The sequence below is a fragment of the Podarcis melisellensis genome (genome assembly GCF_964234715.1).
Source record: "Podarcis melisellensis genome assembly, chromosome: Z".
Taxonomy (NCBI): Eukaryota; Metazoa; Chordata; class Lepidosauria; order Squamata; family Lacertidae; genus Podarcis; species Podarcis melisellensis.
The window spans coordinates 8231231-8258339 of record NC_138547.1 but is presented as its reverse complement, the minus strand read 5'-3'; the positions used below and the strand labels follow the sequence as shown (position 1 = coordinate 8258339).

Sequence of the window (27109 nt, the reverse complement as noted above, 5' to 3'; positions counted from 1 at the left end):
TTAGAACAATTAAAGTCATTTTTCATCTTCTGTCCTGAACAAAGAGTACCTCCAGTTTTCACCAGTGTACTTGAAGGCTCCAAAAACATTGTTTTCAGGAAAGTCAGATACATCCACATAGTTGAATTCATTGACCTGTACTCCTATTGTATTCCCCTTCTTCAATTCTGCCAGTAAAGTTACGAAGAGGTTTTGTCTTTTGTCTCTGAAAGTTTTCTGAGAGCTGCACAAAGTGAGCAAAGTTGACCTCGCCACAGATGTGTTCACAAGAATCTCCAACTTTATGGTGATCTCCCCACCTTTGCACTCGGCAATGTAAAAGTGCAAATGACAATAGATGAAGTACATTCCAGGTGTCTGGATCACCAGCCTTCCATGGTTGTAGTGAATGTTGTACAGGATGCCCTCATTAATCCATCGCAGTTCTGACTGGTTGATTGGCCTAAGCACTAAAGAAAGGAGAAGAGGAGATATAAGCATTCATCATTTAAAATGGGTGGGAAGCCAATTTCAGCCAGACCTTCACATTATCTTCCGGGACAACCGTGTCAGAGGTGGGTGGGGCCAGGGACAAAAGTGAGAGGCCCGGCAAATGCAGTTTATGCCTTTGTACTTTGTACTGTTTTCTACATGCACTCACATACTCCTCTCTATCCTCCATCTAAGCAAGCAAGAAACATCATCACAGCTCAAGGACATATTCCACTGGGGGGGAGGGGGACACTCAATGAAGCAGAGCCAGTGGGGGAGGGAGTGTGCTTGGGGGAGGGAGTGTGGTGTGGAGAGTCCCAAGGGCCAGATAACTTAGAGGGTAACATTTGGTTCCAGCATTTCCCACCCATGATTTATCCAATCCATGCTGTAATACAAGAGGCCTCATCAAGATTGGCATTCTGTCAGCTCTTGAAGAGACACCTGTTTAGAGAAACATTCCCCTGAACTTGAGCTTCCTGTTATAATTGTTTTAATTGCTTTACTAAAAAAGTTTTAAATTGCTATGTCTTTCAACCATTAGTAACTTGTTTTATTGCACATTTTAATCATGGATGTTTTTGAATGCTTTAATGAAATTGTTTTATTGTGGATTTTAATTCTGTGTGCATATTACAATTGATTATATACCTGTAAACTGCCTATAAGCTATTTTTGCCGGTAAGCAGTACAGTGGTACCTCAGGTTACAGACGCTTCAGGTTACAGACGCTTCAGGTTACAGACTCCGCTAACCCAAAAATAGTACCTCAGGTCATAGCTCTCAACCTTCCCTTATTTTGTAGGAAATTCCCTTATTCCAGTGCCGTTTCCCGCTGCTTCCCGCTGCTATCCCGGATTGTTAGATATCCGGTAGACTGTCCCCGGGACAGGTGAGGCTGCCGATCCCTTATTTTCGAGGCTGCTGATCCCTTATTTTCAAATCTGAAAGTTGACAGCTATGCCTCGGGTTAAGAACTTTACCTAAGGATGAGAACAGAAATTGTGCGGCGGCAGCAGGAGGCCCCATTAGCTAAAGTGGTGCCTCAGGTTAAGTTTCAGGTTAAGAACGGACCTCCAGAACAAATTAACTTCTTAACCCAAGGTACCACTGTATAGCTATTAATCACAATAATACAAAAGGATAGCAATTAAATGTATTGGCGCAGAGACTAATTTAATGAATGCAAAAACTAGGTATGGATCTTATATGTAAACAGTTAATTATATATCTCTTGGTGATCACTTGATTAATAATTGCTTAGGGCTGGAAAGATGTCTCATCTTATACTTTAGACTGGCTCAAGAAAATTATATCCAATGCTCAGGGAAATTGACCTGTTGACTTTATGTGGTTAGGGATAGCACTGATCTTTCTGATTTCACTTCTATTTGAGGGTTAATGATTAGTTATGTGGGGCTGCCTCTGAAGATGGTTCAGAAGCTTCAGCTGGTGCAGAATTTGACAGCTGCTCACTGGGACAAGACAGTTTGAGCATATTATTACACTGATCCTGGCCTGACTGCACTGGCTGCCAATTAGCTTATGGGCCCAGTCCAAAGTGCTGGTTTTGACCTATAAGGCCTTAAATGGCTCAGGACCACAATACCTCAAGGACTGCCTCTCCCCATTTAACCGTCATGGTCTCTGCATTCATCCTCTGAGGCCCTTTTTTGTGTGCCTCCTCCATGTGAGGTCCGGAGGGTGGCAACACAAGACCTCCCTGCTTGTGGAATGCTCTCCACAGGGAGACACCTTCATTATATATTTTTAGATGCCAGGCAAAAACATTCCTCTTCTGCCTTCAGCTGATTAATATTCCATAGCCTTTTAAATGTATCTGTGAGAAGGGGGGTAAAGTGTAGGTGGGTTCCCATGAGGTAAGACATAGTGATAACAGCAAGAACCTTTACTGAACTACGTAACTGGGAAACAGAGCAACTACTTATATACATTTCTGAAAGCCTGGGCCACTCCACTCCCAACGAGATTGGCTGTCTACACTTCCAAACTGGAAATCATGACTCAAAGTTCAAGGGCCAATGGCAGAGGCAAAAATCCTGAAATGTTCTGTGATTGGACAACATGTATCGAATCAGAACACAGGAGCTCAGATTCCTAGGCCAGACTCCAGACTCAACCTCAGGCAAACCCAGACCACTGAATATATAACACCGGGGTTATTGTTTTGCTGTTTTGTTTTAATTATTTACTTGTGTTTTTATCCTGTATTTTATTCTGTGAACTGCACTGAGATCTTATGATGAAGGGTGTTATATAAATCTAATGAACAATAAATAATAATAAAAACTATACGACAACACAATTACACGGGAGTAATTTACAAACAGGCAATATCCTTTTCTTTTCTTTTCTTTCTTTTCTTTTCTTGTTCAATGTAAATCCCATTCATTACTTTTACACCCCATTTATAACTTTATAACTATATTCGTTCTATTTACTCCTGATGTGTTACTATTTGAGTTTTGGATTTTATCATCAAAAGCTCCTTGTACTGAATTCATATATTTTTTTGTTTGTCTTTTTCCATTTGTACTGTCTGCTTTACTGTTTAATAATATAATAATAATCCATCAATAATTTTATTTAGAAAAAGCTGGGTACCAGGGTTGGTGCCAGGATTTTGGGGGACCTAGGGCAAGCTGTCACCAGTGGGTCACACTACCCAGTGTTTACATCACCTCTGCATCACTGACCACCCATTGGCTTTCCTTCTGTCCCTACCCTGACCACCTCCCAGAGGAAAAGTCAAGGACTCTGGCAGTGAACTGCTCCTTCTTCTCCCACTGCTCATTTCCTCAGAAATAATAGGTATTCAATAGTGATAAGAAGATGCAGTTGGGCCAGATGGCTCCAGATATTGCACATGTACCTCCTGCTGGGGCATGCTCCTTGCCATGAGCTCAATAATGTTGACCCTGCCCAATAGGATTTTCACTTTTTCACTTCTTTGTTCTTCTGTGGCTTTGCTTTATCCTCAGTTCCTGTCCTGAATTCTTGTTTAAAATTGAGAGTTTCTTTAAAAAATTTTTTTATAATGTGCTCTAAAACTTTCCATTCATTTGTCCGCCCCCCTTGCTACCAATGCTCATTAATAAGAAACTGCAAAACCTAACAGCCAAATCTGATTGTATGATGAAATGCAACATACTTCTGTTTGTGTGGCATTTTACTAATGGGAACACACACATTTCTGCCCATGCAAAAAAGTTAATACAACCTTATGTTACCCTTAAGTAGGGAATAGTGTACCACCTTCTCAAAAGGTTGTCATTGGATCTGGGAATATTAGATCAGGTATCTTCAGCTTTCTCAGGCCCAGGACCACTTTTCTTATATATTTGCATTGCACTGGTGCTCCTATTGCAACCCACATTGGATCAGGCCATGACCCAGTAGTGGGTCCTGAGTCCTGACCCAGACACAGATCTAGATTCATTTCAAGCAAACTTCAGACTCAGGTGGGATGAACAAGACTTTTAGTTTCAGCTTCTCTCAGAAACTATCACTGTCAAATTCACTAATGCTGTGTTGTTGTTGTTATTTTATTTTATTTTATTTTTTGCAATTGCACCAAGAAGCACAAATAGATGTACTGAAAAGGTACTGAAAAGCCTTGAAGCAGGGTAGAGATTGAGAACCTGTAACCCTCCAGATGTAGTTTAACTATAACTCCCATCATCCTTGGCCATTGGACATAGTGGCAGAGGCTGATGGGAGTCCAATAGCAGCTGGAGGGCTACAGGTTCCCCATCCCTGAATTAGTAACTCCAGCAAACGGGGTTTGGTGCCTGACCTTCTGCTACGTAACCAGCAGAAACAGGTATGTTAGGATCTGTGAATTAAGCACCCACTTCTGAGCTTGAATCTAGTCAGGAGTGTCAATGTGAACACACCACCAAGTCAATGTGGACACACCAGGCCATATACAGCAGAAGTAGAGAACTTCTGGCTCTCCATATGTTGTTGAACTCCAACTCTCAACAGCCTCAATGGACATGTCCAGTGGCCAGGGATCTTAGTCCAGCAGCATTTGGAGGTTGACAGGTTCCTCACCCCTGATATAATAAAGCCTTCAGTTGTGTTCAGCCAAGTCATACTCAAAGTGTAGACCCACTGAAATGAATGGGCATGGCTATCTGAAGCCTGTTCATTTCATTGGGTCTGCTCTGAGTAGAATTCAGTTGACAATGACCCTTCATATCCAAAATCTTCTCAATTGCAACCTGTTTTAGAATTTAGTCAAGGAAGCATGCTAGGAGCAAAATCTGTAAATAATTGACTCAACACAAAGCATGTTCCTCCTGAAGATGTAATCCCAGAGGAACTTCTTTGTGTATCAGAAACTTCAGTTACATCAGTAACTGTGTATGACTATTGCATAGGACTGAGTCAAATCCTGTCATGCAGCACATCTGCAGGTGGTGGCACACACTTCTGCAGTCCCAGCAGCAGCATAGGAGAAAGCTGAAGGAAATTACTCATCGAATAGTTTCTAGTTTTGGCTCCTCATTTGACCTTCCTGCTCTTAACGTCTGGTTCAGTTTCGCCCTTATGGCTGCTTTCAGCTGAGCTCTGAGAATGCAAGTGGATGTGGATTGAGATCATCCAGTTGATGCAACCATTTGTTGCATGACCAGCTGATGACATTGTGGTGAGATAGAAGCTCATCAATCAAAAGGCTTTCAAGGCAATCTGAAACCTCCCACTGTGCCAAACTAATCAGCAGATTACTTTGCCTCACCCAGAGCAGAAGAGCAGAAGGCCCTTCATCAGGGCTAGATTAACTATTAAGCAATGTAAGCAGTGTTTAAGGCATGAAGGGAAGGGGGGCACCACAAACATTTTCCATTGCCAGATTTTTAACATTAATTGGCAGAAATTGCTCAGGTGAGCTTTCATTTTTTTGGTTGAAGTATATTAAAAACCACAACAGAACAACCAACAACTATGCAACAAGGCAAGCTGGATGCTTTATCTCTACTAAATATAGAAGCAGGTGTTGTTCTGGGAAATGATATATAATGAGCTGGGGGGGGGGATGTTCAATATAACTTTTTTTAAGAAACCAGAAGCTTTTCTTTTAGGAATACTTGGTGACCCTTGGGGTGTTCCTTTCAACTCTACAATTATATAATTCTATTATTATTATTAGTTAAGTGTGTTAGATGCCTACTATAAAAAATTGTCTCAAGGTGACAAGAAGATAGTTGTTGGAAATCCTGCAGTAGATTGGCCTAATGAGGACTCTTGGTTTCTCCCTATGACCCATGAAGCCTTTTAAGCCAAGTCACATGCACCTGTCATCAGTTTAGTGCAAATTTCTCCAACAGACACATTTGCCAACATCATAATTCTTTACTTCATGTGCTGTGGTGTTGAGGTTAGAGTGTTGGACTAGGACCTGGGAGACCAGGTTTCAAATCCCCACTTGGCAATGAAGCTCACTGGGTCATCATCTCTTAGCCTACCTCACAGGGCTCTTGTGGGGGTTAAATGAGGAGGGAAAGAACCATGTATGCCACCTTGAGCTCCTTGGGGGGGTGGGGTGGGCTAGAAATGCCACACACGGAAGCACAAAAGTGCCTGATTGTTGAGCTTGGTGACATCTGGAGATGGTGTGGGTGTTTTGTTCCTCTGTAACCAATTCCTTCCCTCTCTACAACACTCCCAAAGTTTAATTAGACTTCAATAAGAAAGATGTGTTGAACAATAAAGTTCTTATTATATGGTTCTATAATGTACTGAGTTGAATAGGATCCTAAATGCAGCAGCCTGATTGGTCCTAGAACAATAGGCTCCAGAATGCAGCAGTCTGATTGGTCCACAGGAGCCACCCAATCCTGCTCCAGGTGGAAGTGAATCCGCGATCTGATTGGCTTACAGGAGAATTAGCCAATCACATGCGGGCCATTGTGTAAATAATGTATATAAAGCTGATACTTTGAGGGGACTTCCATTCCCTCCTCACCACTATGAGCTGAATAAAGAGCATGAAATCCACTCTCGACTCTGAGTATATTTCACTGGCGACGAGGATGGGAGCTAAGCTCAACACATGTAAGGTATCTGAATTCTACTTTGGTGGAGGGGAATAATTCAGGAAAGTCTGAGCAGTGTTCACAAGCCTACTGCTCATTTACATTTAACCCTTGCTTGTTTAAGACATGCTTACTGTGACACGTACACTAGGCCAATATGCAGGGGAAGTGTGTCCCTTTTCTCCATCAGGCTCAGCGAGAAAAGGCCACCATGAGGCTCAGCAAGAAAAGGCCACCCTGCTCCTGCCCCCTGGCCGTAATGTAGCCTTCCTTACCTGGGTAGTGTAGTGGTGACCACAAAGCAGTTGGGGCAGGTTCCACATGAGATCTTGTAAGATGTCAATGAAATCTCACAAGATTTCACTGGAAGCACCCCTGCTTCTCTGTCACTGCCAGAGGTAGCAGGGCAGAAAAGGTGTCTACAGGGATATCACCTCTTGGGCTTCTATCACTGGTGACAGCTGCCTCAGCCTGCCTCATGGGTAGGCCTGCCTGCCAATATGTGTAGACTGGTATGGAGATAAGCTACAAATTTCCTGATTGGTTTTTTTTTATACAAAGTGTAAGGCAGGCAAAGACAGTGAGTGAGGCAGTCACCTCAGGCAGCATGCTGGGAACAGCTGGGAGGGGCAGCAGGTCTGGGGCCCCAAGAGCACATCTCTCGCCGCCTCCTGTGCTTGTTGCTTGCTGTCACCACCACCTCACTTCCTGCTCCACTCCTACCCACTGTTTGCTGCTCTCTGGCCGCCTTTTTTCTCCCCTGCTTCCTTCAGCAATCAGAGGCTCCCCCGGACTGCCTCTGGTGCCTCAGGTGAAGGAGGTGACAGTGGTGGGGGAAGGGTGCACCATTTTCTGCTTTGCCTCTAGCAACAACACATCATGGGCTGGCCCTGGCCAAAGATGCCATAAGGCCAAATGAGTGTTTGTGGTGTTGGGGGCTTCTTTTCTTCCCACCCCTAAATAATAATAATAATAATAATAATAATAATAATAATAATAATAATAATAATATTTCTACCCCGTCCATCTGGCTGAGTTCCCCCAGCCACTCTGAGCGGCTTCCAATCGAGTGTTAAAAACAATACAGCTTTAAATATTAAAAACTTCCCTAAACAGGGCTGCCTTCAGATGTTTTTTAAAGATAAGATAGCTGCTTATTTCCTTCCCATCTAAAGGGAGGGTGTTCCACAGGGCAGCACCACTACCGAGAACGCCCTCTGCCTGGTTCCCTGTATCCTCACTTCTTGCAATGAGGACACCGCCAGAAGGCCCTCGGCGCTGGATCTCAGTGTCTGGGTTGAACGATGTGGGTGGAGATGCTCCTTCAGGTATACAGGATTGAGGCCGTTGAGGATGTATGGCAGCCCTGATGTTAAGTACAAAAACTTTATGGCAGGGAGTGGGAACCTTTGGTCTTCTGGATGTCATTGGAGTGCAACTCCCATCAGCCCCCAAAGGGCATGGTTAAGAGCCAAGAATGACAAGGCCAATATCTTGTTAGGACCAACGCTTCCCCATTCTTGCTCTATGGAAACACGAGCAAGGAAAATTATCCCAGTTGTAACCACCAGATCTTTATTTCTGGTTGCCTGCTGCAGCCAGGACAGAAGCAGAATGTATGGAGATTTGTTTTCCTTCTATTGTCACCATGGCTGGCACAGTTTGAGCCTAATTTTGTAGGGAATGAGAGGGACTGAATCCTTGTCATACCCAGCACTCACCTGATACCAGACATGGAGTCCTTAGAGCAGGGCTTTGGCCCTCCAGATGTTGCTGAACTACAACTCCCGTCAGCCCCACCAAACATGGCCAATAACTAAGGATGATGGGAGTTGTAGTTCAGCAACACCTTCCTTAGAGCAGTGTTTCCCAACCTTGGGTCTCCAGCTGTTTTTGGACTACAACTCCCATCATCCCTTGCTAGCAAGACCAATGGTCAGGGATGATGGGAATTGTAGTCCAACAGCAGCTGGAGACCCAAGGTTGGGAAACACTGCCTTAGAGGATAAATCACGTGCTCCAAGGACCCTGAGAAGCAGACAGGTTTCCTTGGAGCCAGGACTGAGGGGCCCTCTGGGAGAGACCTGCTAAAGAACCCTTGGAACTGTCAGAGGAAGTGCAGTCATCACAACTCCAGACATGAAGAACACCAGCACCAAAAGGTCTGCTAAGACAGATGACATGACATGTGGCTGCAGACCCAGAGTCATCATGTGGCATGTGAGTAGTGTGGGATGTAATCCACTGGTACAGTCAAATGTAACAATCCTTATTCCCCTAGAGTGGGCACAGGCAGGGGGACATCCAGTCAGTGTAACTTCCTATTCCACTGGTCTGGAGTTTCCTCCCCCTGCATGTGATCTGGGAGATGGGCATGGCTCTGGCTGACTCCATAAAAGGAGTCGTACACCCATTTTGTCAGTCTTGAAGTTGTCTTGTTCCAGTGTTGTCTTGTTCTCTTTTTTTGCTATCATGCTGCTCTCCTCCAGCCATTTTGTTGTCTTAATCTAATTTTGCTGTCTGCTGGCTCTCAGCCAGCAGCACACGAGTTCAGTCTCCAAATGAGACAAACTCACTGCTTCTTTGTGTAATTATTAAGTAAAGCCTTCCTTTCAGAGATCAAATCGTGAACTGAAATGTGAGTAAACTTTTTGTTACTTTACTCAGAAAGACTCTTGTGTCTTTATTCTTTTAAGAGGGATCAAAGGGACACCAGGAAATAATCTTAACTAAGAGATTCAAGCAAATTCACAAACTAGCTTCCAGCTATATTGAGGGGAATTTGCTCTGCTACATCACTCACTAGCGTGAGTGAAGGAAGGATACTACTTAATCATTATATCCTTTCCTACAATCCTTAACATTCCCACAAGTAGAGGTAGAACAGGTCTCCTTGTGTGTAAGCGGTCCCTGAAATGCATTTATTATCAGCAGCTGTGGCTAGGGTTTGTTCTAAGAAGTCAGAAGGCGAGCCTTCCATTTTCTGGTGACAACAAAAGTCTCTGTTTCCTTGTTCCCAAGTCTATCTTGCTATGCTGTACCTTGTTGGAATTCTTTGTGATATTGACCTTGAACTGGCCTTATCTCTGGATCATGTTTTTGACCTCGGCTGATAATCTGTGCTTGACCTTGGTTTAGACTGCACTGCATTACCAACCATGGCTTTGCAAGTGAGTGTGCCCACTTACTGTCTCCTAGGATTGGGACCTTAGCTGCTGAAGGCACCGGCTGGAGCACGACAAAAAATGAAGGCCCAGATAGGGGACTCACTCTAGGTGAATAGCAAAAGGAGCATAGGAAGCTGGCTTATTCTGAGTCAGACTATTGGTCCATCTAGCAGAGGACCACCTACACTGACTGGCAATCCTATGGATCCATACAACATGTACACAGTGGAGAGTCATGGGGTAGATAAGAGCATTTGTGGAACTCAAAGAATATAAGGCATACAGAATGAGGCTTTTATGGTGGGAGAGGGCGACCTCTCATACTTTGATTTATAGACTATTCTCACTGACCTTGAAGATATGCAGCAGCTTTCTCAGATGCCATTGTCTGCAGACCTTTCAAAGCCTCTGCTGATATTTCCCATGGCACTGAAAAGACAAGAAGAAAACAAAACCCTTGTTACTACCAGGGCCTTGCAGAGCCAGGCAGAGGCCCGGGCCAGATAATATGCCCCTCCCTTTTTTTTACCCTGGGGATAACTGAAGTCTTATAAATAAGTAAGTATATAAATAATTTTGTTAATATGCTTACTGAGGCCCCCTTTGGAATCAGAGGGTCCCCCCTCCATCTGGGCCTGGTTACTACTGCTCTTTCTTTAAACAAAAATGATGCTCCTAGTTGACTTAGCATCCCCAGTAAGGACCACAGAAAAGTGCCAAAGTTGTGGGATTGAAATATTGCTGTTTTTTGGAATTATTATCTGAGCTCCAGGAAGCAGCTGTGGGAGAAAAGTAAGGGGTTTTTTATTTTAAAAAAACACATTTCATTATTAATGCATTGAATCAGATCATGTGAGTTTATCGGTGGGATAATGAACTTTCAGTGTGCTTAATTCACCAAGAATCACCTAGACACACCATCTCAAATTAGAAGCAGTGATTCAGCTTTTTGAGTTCCATCACCAAGGAAGAATTTCACAACTTAAGAACATTACTGTATTGGCTTGGCAAGGATCAGAGCCTGATGCTGAGGCTTGATTGGTGTCATTAATTCTGACTTTACACTAGATGGATGCAGGATTCTTAGAAACAGGTTGTGTGCATCTAACACATTTCTCATATGTGATAGAACAGAGCCTTCTACTGGCTTTTGGTGGAAATTTCAACTCAGCTGGGACAACATATATGTTATTAATGCTTCTCTAGGTTCTTTCACTTGACTAAACATGTTTTTCAGTTATTGCCTGGCTTTCTGAATGGTTTATGTATCACAACACTTGACAAACAGCATTGTAACTACAAGATCTAAGCAAAGACTTCTACGGGTACAAGGTATAGAATGGAGGTAGCCTACATGGTGCTCTCCAGATGTTTTTTGGGACTCAAAGTCACATCAGCTGTAGTCAGCAGGGCTGATGGAAGTTGGAACCTAGCAACCTCTAGAGCACTGGTGAGAATCCCCTACCAGCAGACCTAAGTAGGTGAGACACAGGTTCCATTCTATGGCTGTGTACCCACATACCAATCCAATTCAGAGTCCACCTTGGGGATCCAGGCTCCAAATTGATTTGGGGGCCTGTTTTAAAGTTGTCAGAAGGGTGGTAACAGGGGAAGAAGAAAAACTGCATTCAATCCTTCTGGGTGCTGCCTTGCCAACATGTTCCCTGGGGAAATTGCACTAGTCAAGGAGCCCGTGCAGAAAGCAGGAGTTAATGTTCTGCTCATTGGCTGCTTGTTGTTTCACCACTTCTGCTCCTCACAAGGAAGGGTTGGTGAAGGAGGCTGTGCAGAGGTTGCCTGCCCTGTCTTTTGACAGCACCGGATTGCTCTAGGTGAGTCAATTTGGCATGGGACAACCCAATCCAGCCAAAGCTGATTTTGTTCAGAATTTGGGTTTCATCAGAATCGGGGCATAGCCCTAGTACAGAGATGGTGAACCTTTTAGAGGCCGAGTGCCCAAACTGCAACCCAAAACCCATTTATTTATTGCAAAGTGCCAATGGGGCAATTTAACCTGTATATCCCAGTTTTTTATTAGCTTAGTTTGACATCTGGTAACCTTAGCATAACAGGATTTAACCCCTTCACTTATCAGCCGATGAATGGGACTTAAATCCTGCTCAGTTTGGTAGGGTTCCACATCAAATCAGGAAGGGATTTGTATCAGAATCCTTTGCTAAAACTGAGAGGAGAAGGGTAAGCTTCCTTTTAGCAACACCTTGCAAGGTGCTTTTCCAAAGTACATTGCAGCTGGCATTGTATCATGTCTTCAGATGACTGACAACTGGGAGGTCCCTCAAGGCTGATCCTGATAAGGATCTGACCTGTTGAACCAAGAAGATTGTCTACCCTAGGACTAAATGGATGGGCTATCTTTATGGATCAGTAGAAAATACCATAGATTTCAATATTCAGTCAAGGGTAAATGAATGAAACATAGCATTGACTGCACAAAAGCAGAGCTTTGCCTCTCTAGGATGATTGATACTGTGACACTTCCTCCTTGCTCACAACATAGGCTACACTATGTCACTGAATACGAGCATGATACCCCTTCAATTATCTATCCATGCATTAATCTCAATTAAATCCTAGTGGGCTGTTTCCAATTCAGCCCTTGATGATTGATAGCTGAGTAATGTGTGTGTGTACACATAAAGTCACATTTGAGTACCTCTAGGTATTTAGCTAACGGTATCCTGTTCTCTGCCAAAAGAAATGTGGGATGAAGATTTATTAGGTGGTTTTAATAGCTCTGAATCAACTCAGCAAGGCTGTTTGGCCTTGAGAGTCTTGTAGATAATCTGCTCAATTTTAGACATGAGCTTCCTTTATCTTGCCAACAAAATACCCTTGCATTAAGATTGGATACTTTGCTCTTTTAATGGATATATTGACTACTCGTGAACTCATTAACCCCCAACCATCTTATATTCTAATTCTATGGAGGCAAAATGGAGAAAGCCAGATGAACTGGACTAGGAGAACTACCATTCTTGTTGCCCTGTCTACTATGCCCATGTACTAGCACTGGTGTAATGTATTGGTTAGTATGTTGGCCTTGGGAAACCAGGGTTCAAATCCTCACTCGGCCCTGAAGCTCACTGCGTGACTTTGGGCCAGTCACAGTCCCTCAGTCTAATCCACCTCACTGTTGCAAGAATAAAACCTGGGGGGCGGGGGGAAGCCAGGATTGCCACCTTGATAAAAGTTGGGACAGAAATGCTGATAATAGGAAGACAAAGGAGAATGAGTGTCCAAAACAGTTCACCACTCCCTATGTGCTTCTTGTTTACATGTGGTGAAGTTGCAAATGGAAGTTTCATATTTGGTGTGGGGGGGGGGGGAGCAAAGTATTTCTCCATGCAAAGGGTCCCACTGCTGCTACTCTTCTCTCTTTCACTTCTTTGCAGTCATTGTTCACACACATGCACGTTCATGAGTAAGCTACTCCTCACGAGAAGAACAAATCCCCAGGCAATCTGGATGGCCTGCAGGTGTGCTCAGAGTGGGGTTCTGAAGACTCAGGGTTAAAAACATAAAGTCCCAGGTACAGGAGTGTTGGGACAACAGCTCTGTACCATTTCCCCAATGTGTGGATACCTGTTAGTTCATTCAAGTCTTAAATTCAGTTCTCCACATTTCCTCGTCAGTTTATGAGTTAGTAGTAGTTCTTTTATTTTTAAAGTCCTCATCAGGATTTTAGTGCAAATTTCTCAGTTTAAGACTTGCCAAGGTTAGTGGATGACCAACTCTCCATCTCTTACTGAACACTTTTTGTTTCTCTTTACATTTTACACCTCTCTTGTGGGGAGTGTGGCACATGCTACAAAGGAAGGAATCAATCTGATGAAATGATATCAGCATGTAGAACAGGGGAGCTTCAGGCTTGGGTGCATGGGATAAAATGTGGTCCACTAGGCTTCTCTATCTGGTCCTTGGTTTCTCTCTCTAGGCCAAACAGACCCTCCTGAACCACAACCCTCACTGGTTCTGCTTTGCAACCTTCTGGAGTGTTTTTGCCTGTCATGGAACTCTGTTGATGCCTCTTGCTTTCCTGGATGGAGAATAGACAGGGCAATGTGAGTGTTTGTGTAGAAACCAGGTCAATGTACAAAGGTAGAACTTTGCACTTGTTGCTCTGATCACTTTTGCCTCTGACCTCCACCCATCAATGGCATGTGGCCCTCAGGAGGTTGATCAGAATGGAATGTATCCCTCATTCTGGAAAATGTCCCCCACAGTGATGTAGAATAGGTCCATCTTTGCCCAAACAATGAAGATTGTTCAATGCAGCTGACAAAGGCAAGGCAAAAATTATAGGATACACATCTGGCATACAGAAACCTCTGTTTTCTAGCACTGAAACCACTTCATCCTGTCACTGGTACTAGTTTAAGTAGGCACCATGGGTGAATAGCTCTTGTTTCTAAGAAACTGGTCAGTTGCCTACCTTGGATGAGGTTGCTTTCTCCTTTAAGGAGCAGGCTCGCAGTTTGGGGTGCTTTTGGATCCAGCTGTGTCACTGGAGGCTCAGGTAACCACAGTGTCTGGAAGTACCTTTTACCAAGTGCTGCTGTTTTGACAGCAACAGCCATTCCTGGACTGGGGAAGCCTTGCCATAATAGTTCATGCACCGATTACTTCAAAACTGGATTACTGCAATGTGTTCCATGTGGGACTTCCCTCACATTTGATCTGGAAGCTGCAGTTAGTGCAAAATGCTGCAGGACAATCACTGACAGAAGTGAGGCATGTGACACCTGTGCTTTACACTGGTTGCTGATTTGCTACTAGGCCAGGTATATAAAGCTCTTAGCAACTTGGGACCAGTTTACATTGTTTTGCGTGACTCGGCAAACCCACCTGGCAGGTGTGACTGTGCCTGCTTTAAGTGCCCCCCCTCCCCATCACCAAGGAACTATCAGCCCAAGCAACAACTGGCTCAAATCCAACATTTTCAGACCATCCATGCCAAAAATATTCACTTGTAATTTATCTCATTCATATCATCTTACCACATTTCTCTCTACCTTGGTGTCCATCGTATTCAGCCGTAGATCCCTTCAAAAAGACAAAAAGTCAAGAGAAAGTTACATCTATGATGTCCTAGACTCCCCCCCCCCCCGTTCCTTGTTTTCATTACCCTAGATTACATTTAAATGAACTTTAACTCATAATAGGCTTTATTTTAAATCACAGGTGGCTAAACTGCACCCCATATGTTAAGATACAACATCCATCACCCCTAAGAAGCTTTCCAGACTTTGGGAAGGAGGCACCATGGGAACATTTAGGGGGCTAGCCTAGTCTCCCTAGTCCATAATACCATATTTTTCAAATAACATAATACTATTTTGGGAAATTGTGGTAATGAGTATCCAGTTGTTTCACTGATAAAATTGCAAACTGTGCCCCATAAAACCTGGACTATTAGACAATGCCAATGTTTGTAAAGAGGTCAATGATGTTTTGAAACCCCACAATCTCAAAATGAGATGGAGCATCCTTAGGTGATGTGAGACACTAACAATGGGACATGAAGTTTCAGGAGTGGTAACATCCAGATTTGGATTATTGCAATGCACTCTGCATGGCACTGCCCTTGAAGATGACTCAGAAACTTCAGTTGGCCTAAAATGCAGCAGCCAGATTATTGAGTTGGGTTCCATTTAAATCTCACATAACTCCCTTTTGTTGCTAGTTCATTTCTGGGCCCATTTAAAGCTGCTTATCTTAGCATTTTAAGCCCTAGATGACACAGACCCCAAATACCTGAAAGACCACGTCCTTCTCTACAGGCCTCCCTGGGTATTAAAATCAACAGTCTTTATAGATCTTGGCCAGGGGTAGGCAGATGCGGTCCAATCACCTTCTCAGTCCGGCCCACGGACAGTCCAGGAATCAGCGTGTTTTTACATGAGTAGAATGTGTCCTTTTATTTAAAATGCGTCTCTGAGTTATTTGTGGGGCACAGGAATTTGTTCTTTTTTCCCCTTTCAAAATATAGTTCGGCCCACCACATGGTCTGAGGGATGGTGGACGAGCCCAAGGCTGAGAAAGGTTGCTGACCCCTGATCTTGGAAGTGCTTTTCGCCCCCCCCCGGGGGGGGGACACAGGGGTATGCATACCCCTAAACATTTTGTGAATCTTTGTACTTTTGTCCAGTTACTGTATTTGTTTTCCCCAAGTATAAAATGGTGATTTTCTTGAGTAAAAATGAGAGTACCCCTAAACATTTTTTTAAAAGAAAAAAAAACACTGGATCTTGGCAATTCCTTCACCCTAAGAAGCTTGGGAGAGGGCATTCTCTATGGCAGGCTAGGGCCCTAAATATTCCCTCCCCATGGAGGGTGAATTTGGCATCTTCATTACAGTGGTATCTCTGGTTAAGAACTTAATTTGTTCCGGAGATCCGTTCTTAACCTGAAACCATTCTTAACCTGAGGTACCACTTTAGCTAATGGGGCCTCCTGCTGCCGCTGCGCCGTCGGCGCACGATTTCTATTCTCATCCTGAGGTACTACTTCCAGGTTAGCGGAGTTGGTAACCCAAAGTGTGTTTGTAACCTGAGGTACCACTGTATATAAAGGTAAAGGGACCCATGACCATTAGGTCCAGTCACGGACGACTCTGAGGTTGCGGCGCTCATCTCGCTTTATTGGCCGAGGGGCCAGTGTACAGCTTCCGGGTCATGTGGTCAGCATGACTAAGCCGCTTCTGGCGAACCACAGCAGCGCACGGAAACGCCATTTACCTTCCCGCTGGAGCGGTACATATTTACCGGTATCTACTTGCACTTTGACGTGCTTTCGAACTGCTAGGTTGGCAGGAGTTGGGACCGAACAACGGGAGCTCACCCTGTTGTGGGATTTGAACCGCTGACCTTCTGATCGGCAAGTCCTAGGCTCTGTGGTTTAACCCATAGTGCCACCCGTGTCCCTACTACTGTATATAGCTTTCAGTTAATGCTGAGGACAGACCTCTTTACCATTGGTTTTGACATCTGGGATGTATATTTTTAGGATCCCTGTTATTTCTGTGATCTTACTTTGTTTTAAACTAGTTTTGACACTGTGTTAAAAAACCTTAGGGTGAAGGGTTAGTAAATAATACTCATAATGATTACATTTCAGTTCAGAATAAACAGCAGCACCTCCAGATATTGTTGAAGCTCTATTCCCATTAATATTGCCAGCTTTGGTTGGACAAAATAAAGCACAGATTGGTTGGACAAAATAAAGCACAGAAGAGATTGTGAGACACCCACCACTCATGATACCAAATCTTCCCCTCCCTCTATGGAGGGGTTTCCCCTGCCTGCATTCAGGGGTTCCCCACATTTGAAGCACAAAGGGACAGGGGACAGATGATCCCATTTTTCTAGGGATGGATGGCGATATTAATTCCAATAAGCCCCTGCCATCAAGACCATCATAGCTAATGATCAGGGATGCTCCAGATTCAGAAGCTTGGTCTTTTGGAAAAGGAACCTGTGTACAAGCCTTTGATTTATGACACCCACACCCACACCCATACCATAATTTTATATCCAGGTTAAAATTAATTAAATGGTCTTCACATAAAGAATGCACTGCCAAAAGAGGTGGTGAAGAATGCTAACATAGGGCAGATCCACACCATACTTTTAAAGAGCATTTGATACACATTCCCACAAAAAGGGAATTTTAAAAAGGGATTAGACAAATCCATGGAGGAAGAGTCTATCAATGGCTATCGGCCATGATTAACACAGTGGAACTTCCATGTTCAAAGGCAGTTTATCTGAATACCAGTTGCTGGAGGATGACAGCAAGAGAGACCTGTTGCTATCACATCCTACTTATGGGCTTCTACAGCAAGATGCTGGTCTAGATGGGCCTTTGGTGTGCTATTCTGTGATGAATCTGCCAGTATAACTTTGGACTAACCTACCTCACAGGGTTGTTGTGAGGTTAAAATGAGGATGGGATGGAGGACACTTTGTATGCTGCTCTGATTTCTTTGGGTGAAAGGCATATAGCAATGTAATAAGCAAACATTTTTTGTTTTTAAAAAAGTAATTTCGCATCTGTTTTGTTGCAATACTTGAAATAATTACTTCAAAAATATAAAAAATAACAACAGTGCCCCCTCCTAGTAAAACAATAGCAGCCGCCACCCAAAACCTTCTTAAACTGTGAGTTCAACGAGTTCTTAACATACTGCAGAGGTAGTAAGCTGGCTCTCTGGGCATGGCCTCAATTTTGCCAGATGGAAATTAATCTTGCCCTTCTTTTATCAAAACATTGCTCTGATCAGAAAGGTTAGTGTTTTCTCTTGGGTGCTGGTGCAGTTTTTTTAAATCCTGATATAGCTGGTCACTTACAAGCTTGAGGCTGCAACAACATCTGTCTTCCTTAGAAAATCAATTAGGTGGCATTATGCCAAAAATGTTATTCTAGGGAGTTGTAGTGATTGCTTGTCAGGAGTGTGGATCACTCCCTGAGGATGGCTGTCAAATGTCTTTGAGACCAATGAGATCAATGGTTGGTTTGAAGGAGGGAGAAAAGACCCCTCTTTCACCTCTCATAATTTTGTTTGGGTGGTGTGCAGGAGCATAAGATGCTGTCTTACAGTGAGTCAGAACATTGGTCCATCTAGTTCAATACTATCTATGCTGACTGGCAGTGGTTCTTTCCAGGCTCAGTCCACCTGGGGACACCAGGAATTGAACTTGGATTCTTCTGCATGCATAGCAGATGCCCTACCACTAGGGAAGGGGGACAACTTTGATTCAGTTTGCATTTAAAGCCGAATGTATATGTTTGCATTTTCCAAAACAGTTTGAGAACTGAAACATGGCCGTCCCTCAAAATGCGCACTTCTTTGAATGTTGTGATTCATTTCTCCAACCAAGCAATGTTTACAGAAATGCACATGCCAGGGGAAGGTGTGCATAAAGAATGAAAATGGTATGCCCAAATACATTATATGAGGAGAAATTGCCAAACAAAATACTGAAGAATGTTTATGGTGATTACTATTTATTAGAATTGTGGAGAACCAAATTTAAGAAAAACCAGACTGAGAGCACAAAAATTACAGAGCTTTCCATCCTTAACTGCCAGTGAGCTATGGCCCTCTCAACCTTCCCTAGAAAGATACACACACAGCTTTCTACCTGTCTGTCATTCAGTCCATCCTGGGGAACTGGATCTATCCCCTGGGTCAGATAGTTAACTCCCTCAAACCCCTGAGGGACAAGCTTGATAGGTGGCTGGGTTTACCAATCTGTCAATCACCCGAGATCAAGTTACACTTTCTCCATCAGGAGTAGGGTCAGTGGATGTGACTTCACCAAAATAGCCTCACTGGCCACATGTGGAGATCTAGCAGGACTAGGACTGGTCAAAACTTTCAATACCAATTTCTCTTGATTTTTCATTTTCCTACATCACTTTGTAAAGAAAACAAATCCTCATTAAAATTCATCAGCCCTGCCTTGGGTATTATGCAGTAGGACTCTTCTTATGTTCTGTCATAGAGGCTGGGCAGTCATGCATCAAGGATGCTGTAATTGGATCTGTTGCAGGAATTTATGTATAGGGTGTGTGGGGGGGTTGCCCCTCCAGCAGATATCATGCACATGCAACCCACTACCAAAATCAGCACAATCGCTTTTGTGACTTTGTGATTTGTCCCCACAAAACACTTCATCACAGTTTCTTTCTATCTATTCAAAGGGCCTTTGCTGCATGGTACCAAATGTAAGAATTCGCTGATAAATGTATCTATGTACTGGCTCACAGGGAAAACTTCAGAAATTCATATAAACATGTGAGCTCAGCTACTCAGCAGCCCCTCTGCCTGAGTGATAATCCCTGGCATCCTGATACATGAGTGCCAGACAGGTAGCCATTCCAGAAATAATAAACCCAGATGAAGACAAAAGGGTGTGATTAACTTGGCTGGGAAACAGGGAAATGTAAAGATCTCTTTTGTTACAATTGATGAGTGTTTTGTGGAGGGCAAGGAGAACCACGGGGCAGGGTCCAGGATGCTCAGATTACTGCCACCAGACCTCCCCTTTCATGATGTAACCGTGATGTAACCGTGATGTAGTTTGGGGGGGTATAACATGGGGATTAGCAGCTAATAAAAGTTTTGGGGCTCTTTTGTTCGGGGCTTCTTGTTCCACCTTGTAGCAGGTGGGAGTCCTGTCGTGACAGTCTTCAATAAAGACCAAGTCTACTGGCTGCTATTTTGCTCTGGTATTCCTGGCTGGTGTCCTTCTTTTTTGTCCAAGGGAGCCCTCAGATCTCTCCATTTACAGATCCTGCATGGAAGATCCAGCACAGACCCATGGGGTTGGATTAGCTAACTTTCAAGATCCCTTGTGACTCTTTGATTGTATGGCTTTATTTAGGAAAGAAATTCCATAGTGGTTGAGACTAGGAAGGATTGTAAGCTATGGAGATATGGGAATACGAAGGAGAGTTCTGTAGACCCAGGGTGGCTGAAGAAAGTGGTTGCTAAATGTCTAGAGTCTAGACATTAACGGGGGAGTTTTCCTAGTTTTGGTTTCTATCTTTTACTCAGCTGTACTGGCTTGGCAATGCTAAGAAGAGGACCAGCATGCAACACCTGATTTTCGTAGCTGGATTTGCATAAACACTATCAACCAATGTAATGACCGCAGGCTGCTACTTCTTGAAAGTATAACAACATCATTTTCTTTCTGTCCTCCCCCGCTTTTGTGACGTCTGGGAAGTGAAGCACTGACGTCTACCAGATCAAAGCACAAATCCTGGGGGCTTTGTTTCTGGCATCACGGTGTCAATCCTGGTGGTGCTCACCCTCATGGATATTATTCTGGGGGCCACACACCAATGGTAAGTGGGACCAGATGCAGATGTGCCTCCTAATTTGTGTGCTGTGCCTTACAAAATACTGCTTTCTGCGCACACCCCTCATTCCTAGTATTCAGGAGGTAGAACTTAGCCATTAATATCCTCCTTATCCTCCATAAATTTGTCCGATCCTCTATTAAATCCATTCATGTTGGTGGTGGCCATCACCACCTCTCGTGACATTGAAATCCATAGTTTAGCAAGGTGCTATGTGAAGAAGTACTTTTTTTTTTGTCTGTCCTGAATCTTCCAGACTTAAAACCATAGAATCATAGAATCTTAGAACTGGAAGTTATCCAAGGGTCATCTAGTCCAACCCCCTGCAATGCAGGAATCTCAGCTAAGGCATCCATGACAGATGGCCATCCAACCTCCAAGGAAGCAGAGTTCACCACCTCTTGTGGTAGTCTGTTCCACTGCTGAACAGTTCTTCCTATCATAAAGTTTTTCTGAAAGCTTAGTTGGAATCTCCTTTCTTGGAGCTTGAAGCCATTACCTCGAATCCTACCCTCAAGGGTAGGAGAAAACAAGGAAGCTCCCTCTTCCATGTGACAGCCCTTAAGATATTTGAAGATGGCTATCATATCTCCGCTTAGTCTCCTCTTTTCCAGGCTAAAAATACCCAGTTCCTTCAAGCATTTCTCATAAGACTTAGACTCTTGATCATCTTGGTTGCCCTCCTCTGCACACATTCCAGCTTGTCAACATCCTTCTTAAATTGTGGTGCCTGGAACTGGACAAAGTATTCCAGGCGTGGTCTAACCAAGGCAGAGTAGAACGGTACTATGACTTCCCTTGATACGTCTGTTGATTCAGCCTAGAGTAGCCTAGGCTTTTTTTGCTGCTGCATCACACTGTTGACTCATGTTAAGTTTGTGGTCCACTAAGACCCCTAGATCCTTTTCACATGTACTACTAGTAAGCCAGATGTCCCCCATCCTATATTTGTGCATTTTCCTGCCTAAGTGCAGAACCTTACATTTGTCCTTATTATAATTCATTTTGTTAGCTTGTGCCCTGTTCTCTAATCCATTAAGGTCATTTGGGTTCCTTTTGCTGAAGCCAGGAGAGCAAGACTCTCCTGGCTTCAGCGAAAGAAACCCGAAGCCTTTGGAGCGCAGCGGGAACTTGCGCTGCGCTCCAAAGGCTTCGCAACCTTGCTGCGGCTCCCGGACGTGTTCTGGGGGCTGGGGTCGGGGGAAGCTGGGGCTTCCCCCACCCCAGCCCCGCGGCTAGAAACGAAGCCAAGACAGCGAGCAGGATTCTGCTGGCTGTCTTGGCTTCTTTTGCTCTTTGGGGCTGGGGGGAAAATAATTTTTTTTCTTTATTCCCCCCCCCCTAAAAATTAGGTGTGCCCTATGGTCCGGTGCGCCCTATGGAGCGAAAAATACGGTACTATATCCACAGCATTTCCCTGATCCACCAAGTTTGTAATCCCCCCCCAAAAAAATGTGTTAGGAATCTCATGCTGGGTCTTAGTAACCACAGAATCCTTTTATAAATGCTCACAGACCGACTGTTGAATTATCTGTGCTAGGAACTTCCCTTCATAAGAACTTTGGAGTAGACCTGTTTGATCTAGTCACTAGCCCATCTAGTCCAGCATCCTGTTTGCAAGGTGGCAAACTGGATGCCCATGGAAAGCACACAAACTGTGGACCTGAGTGCAACAGCAGCACTGTCCACACTTATGAGTCCCAGCAACTGGTATTCAGAGGCATGCTACCTCTGACCATGAAGGCAAAGTACAGCCACTGTAGCTAGGATCCTTGATGGTTTTATCTTCCATGAACTTATCTAATCCTCTTTTAAAATCACCCAAGTTGGAGGCCACCAGTATAACTTGTGGGAGTGAACTTCATAGCTTTAACTATGCACTGCAGGGAGAAATAATTTGTCTGTTCTGAATCTTCTGACATTCAGCTTCGTTGGATGAATAGCCTCAAATTCTAGTATTATGAGATCCTTATATTACATCCCTATGTTATCCCATTGGGAAGACCCAGGTAAGCCCTGCCCCACATAATCGATCACATGATGCAATGCACACACACCATTTGAATGGCAATGCTTGTCAAATTTGGGGCCCCTCAGCCCCCTCAAATATTTTATTAAGGGGGCCAAAGCCCCCTTAGCCTCCAGGAGTTGGCTCCTATGCCCTTGAGACTTTGGATTTCAAACCTTTTCAGAATTTTGCTTGTGAAATTTAGCTTAGAGAGTCAGGTTTCTCCCTCCCCTCTTAACTCTTACTGATAATTTTTCTATGCAGTAGCATTAAGAAACAATTTCCTAAATTCAATGCTATTAAGATCTTGTTTCTTATTGAAATAATAACAATCCTGGAAACCAATCACATCTATAATGTTAACTTATGACCTGAAAATTTTTGGAGAAGTACTCATTTCATAGAATGGCTCTGTTTTGGTTTGCATACTGTTTCAGAAACTGCAAAGCAGGTTGATTTGCCTTTTAATGGGAATGGAATCCAACCCTCCATCTCTGTTGGCACAACTTTACAAAGTAGGTTCCATTCCTTCTAATACTGTACATGCCACTGCCCTTGAGTGACATGCCCCCCCACCTCAAACTCAGTTTCTCATGAGATTATCATGGCTATTTCCACCACTATTCATCTTATCTCACTCCCCAAACATTTGGTTCTTTGGTTCTTTCCATTCCCAAATTATTATTACTACTACTACTACTACTACTACTACTACTACTGTTTATTTCTATATGGTTTTAAACAATATACAAAGAAAAGGATGACAAAAGAAAGAATCGAAAGTAGCATTCAACTGCCTCACTGCCAGGGAAAAGAAATAAGACAAGTTAATATTGCATAGCAAATAGTCTGTCATGACTGTGTTTTACTCAGCAATCAGTTCAATTTATTGTGTTTAGTGAGCAGCCATTAAACACATAAAAATAATAACAAGAATACCTGAAGACATTTCAACAGCTCAGTGGATTAAAAAATTGTGCCTTAGGGGTTCATTTTGAACTGTTTTAAGTCATGTTTTCAGTATGTGCTTTGTACTGCTTTTAAAACTATGATCTTATTATATTTCTATGAATTTTCTTGAGACTTTTATGTAAAAAGAAACCCACAAATTAATAATGACTAATCAAGGGTTGTGAGGGAGCTTCCTCTGGAGACTCATGAGGGAGAGTATCCCAAAATCATCTACTAATGGGCCATACTTTTTGGAGGGGAAAGTATCTAAGTAAGGATATTGGATACCCCTAAAGTTATTGCTTCTGCCATTTCTTTTCTAACCCTTCTCCCCATTCTCTGTTTTGAATCCTTATTGCTATCCTTACTGAGATTCTTGTCTTGCTGGGGGTTGGACTGAATGACCCTAAGGGTCACTCCAACTCTACCGTTATATGATTTTATGAATTTAGTGTTTGTTCTGCTTAGAGTAGACCCATTGAAATGAATGAATATCTCTGGCTTAGGTTTATTAATTTCAATGGGTCTAGTGTGTGTATAATTTAGTTGGATCCAATATGTGTGTACATACATATGTGCACAATTATATGGGGCGCCTTTTTAGTCTATCAAACATTTTCTTTTCTTAAATAAGCATTCACTAGGTAGATCAGGACCATAGCTCAGTGCTAGAGCATAGTGTTTGCATGCAGAAGATCCTAGGATCAGTTTCAGTCATTTCCCAGTTAAAGGACCTCAGCATGTGATAGGAAAGACATGTCTCTGCCTTAGAATCCAAGGAGTAAAATATGACCACATATAAGACAGTTTCCAATTAGGAATGGAGGAGAATTTAAATTGAGCAAACCAACCTATTTCTCACCTTCTAGACTAATACACAAAACAAAATGTAATAGTGCTTTAAATTTTGCTGTTCTCTGTATTTGTGAAATAGTTCTTGGCTTAAAACATGCTTGAATATTGACCACATTTCTAATGAGAATTGGAGTCCAACAATATCTGGATGTCAGCATTTTACCTACCCATGTTTTACAGAATACCATCAGCAAAACAAATGTCCTTATTCCAAGACCTTGAAATCAACACGTTGAATCTGCTTGTAGGAATTTTGTGACATTTCAAGCACTAAAGATCTCAGCCTGTATTTCATATCCAGTCACCTACTCTCTGCAATGCAATTGACCGGCATTGTACAGTGGAGTTGGCTTTCATGGATCAGTTGAAGCCAAAGCCTGAATAATTGCAAAAGGTGTGCCGTGAAAGCTGAAACTCAACATTTTATCTGGATAACAGGAGTTAAGAGAGCCCTAGGGCAGAAGCTGGAAGCAACTTACCGTCCTTTGAAGTACCAAGACCACAATGGTTCCCAAAGATGCAAGAAGGCAGATTGTGAGAGAAATGATGGCGAAACAGAAGTATGTTTGGATTGGGGCACTGAACTTCCTGGTGACACTTTCTTCAGTCATATCTCTGGTAGCTTCCTGAGGACAATTCACTTGCATGAAAGCTTTCCGTTCTGCCTGAGAGTTCATCCCCTTATGAAGTCCTCAAGTCTTTCACTCCATACCTCTTTCTGATCACCTTCAAACAAGTCTCTGCTCCTTAGAGGATTCCCCCACATTTTGGCTCATGTGATCTGGAAAAAATAGATTCATCACTTGCCGTATGAAGAAAAAAAAAAGGAGAGGAGATCTGGAGGCGGGAGGTGAGTCGACTATGATCTCAACAAAGAGAAGGCTTTTCGGTACTCCCAAAACAGACTTCCACCAGGACAGTGCTTCCGTGAGCCCATTTGTAGTGCCTCACACTGAATAGTGAGTAGCAACAAAACACGGCTCATTCCCCTCTCTCAGTAGATTTGTACAACCCCATTGTCACATTTTGGTAAAATAAATCACTCTCAATTTGGGTGACTTCCTCTTTCACAAATTGCAGACTTGTTTCCTTTCTTCATGTGATGATGCAGCTACACTGAGTGATTTCCGCTTTGGAGATCTGAATTCCCAGAGCTGCTGATTCAGATATATATATATATATATATATATATATATATATATATATATATTTAGAAACAAGTGTACAGCCTCAACATAAATGCAATGGAAAACATGCTCCTTTCTTTCTACACTGTTCCACTCCATGGTATCAAATATTCACAGGTTTTTTTTCTGGGTATCTAGAGACATCCCAAGCACATTTGTTCTTTATTTATTTATTTATTTATTAAAAAATAATATTTATTACTTTTCCAACAATTTAAACACTACAAAACAAAACAGACAATACAATACAATACAAAACACCACACAACACTAACACATTAGACTAACCCAACAAAATAAAAACAGTTTAAAACACATCATACAGTTTCATCATCCTATCCTTCATTCACTTATTTCAATGACCTCCTCACACCTCCCTTTTTGTATTCCACTTCTGTTAATTGTTTCAGCAATTCCTTTCCATCTTCCTCTGTTTTCTATCCTATAATTATCTTAACATATTCTAACCTTATCTTTTCTTTTAGTACTCTAATAATCTATTTATAATTAATTCCTTCATTATTTATTTATTTATGTCACACATATACTGCTCCAGAAATCTCTGAGCAGTTTACAGCATCAAGATATCAGAACAGTAAAAATAAAAGAAATAAAAGTGCAAACACAACAAAAAGAAAACAAAGAATCAAAAATTTAAATCATAAGGCATCACAGAAGTACAAAGATACAGCACAACTCCAAAGGAATAATAATGCATTAATTCATACAAAGATTTCCTTTACAAATAATAAAGTTTTGAAAAAATAAAAGTATTTTCCATCTATGAATTCCATCATTATTGAGAATAAATGCTCTATATAGCCTTAAATGAGCCAGGCATTTGCATATGTGATGGCACTAAGTGATCATGTGCCTCAATACAGTGGTACCTCGGGTTACAGACGCTTCAGGTTACAGACACTTCAGGTTACAGACTCTGCTAACCCAGAAATAGTACCTCGGGTTAAGGACTTTGCTTCAGGATGAGAACAGAAATCACGCCGTGGCAGCAGTGGGAGGCCCCATTGGCTAAAGTGGTACCTCAGGTTAAGAACAGTTTCAGGTTAAGAATGGACCTCAGGAATGAATTAAGTTCTTAACCCAAGGTACCACTGCATTTGTATGAGAAATAAAATCATGCCACATATTTTTAAAAATGACATTTGACCTCTGCCCTTTAAATATGTTTCGTTTGTGAGAAGACCAATTTGTCAAAGCCTTGAATACCTGCAATCTAGATTATTAAAATTGAAGTTCTTTCAGTACAGCCCTGGAGATGAGAAATAATTTTTTTACTTTCTGAATCTCATTCTATTTCCGTATACAGGTTCAAAAGGGCCACTACAGTTTAGAGTAGCACTGGTCAATTGGAGAAGACAGGCGTAGCCAATGTTGTGGTCTCAAGATGCTTTCAGGCTCCAACGCCCATCAACCCAAGACAGCATGACCAGCAACCAGAGGTGGAGGGAGTTATGGGACTTTTAATCTCAGGACATGGGCTTCAGCTCCACGTTGGGC

At 42.8% G+C, this 27109-nt stretch overlaps 1 protein-coding gene across 1 annotated transcript; it reads right to left on the bottom strand.

The window, feature by feature from the left end:
- On the bottom strand, positions 1-25495 carry TNFSF8 (TNF superfamily member 8). The gene is made up of 4 exons (XM_081896640.1): positions 24884-25495; positions 14719-14764; positions 10052-10129; positions 1-449 (listed from the first exon to the last, which is right to left on the bottom strand). Exons 1-4 carry the CDS (start codon positions 25079-25081, stop codon positions 16-18), a joined length of 756 nt encoding a protein of 251 aa, XP_081752766.1. The 5' UTR covers positions 25082-25495; the 3' UTR covers positions 1-15.
- Between the last annotated feature and the right edge of the window lie 1614 nt (positions 25496-27109).

Coding starts and splice junctions, on each gene's coding strand:
- TNFSF8 (XM_081896640.1), bottom strand. CDS start 25,081: ATGAACTCTCAGGCAGAACGGAAAGCTTTCATGCAAGTGAATTGTCCT. Junction 14,765..24,883: donor TCTTGGTACTTCAAAGGACG/GTAAGTTGCTTC, acceptor GTCTTTTTGAAG/GGATCTACGGCTGAATACGA. Junction 450..10,051: donor AGCTGCTGCATATCTTCAAG/GTCAGTGAGAAT, acceptor TCCTTTCTTTAG/TGCTTAGGCCAATCAACCAG.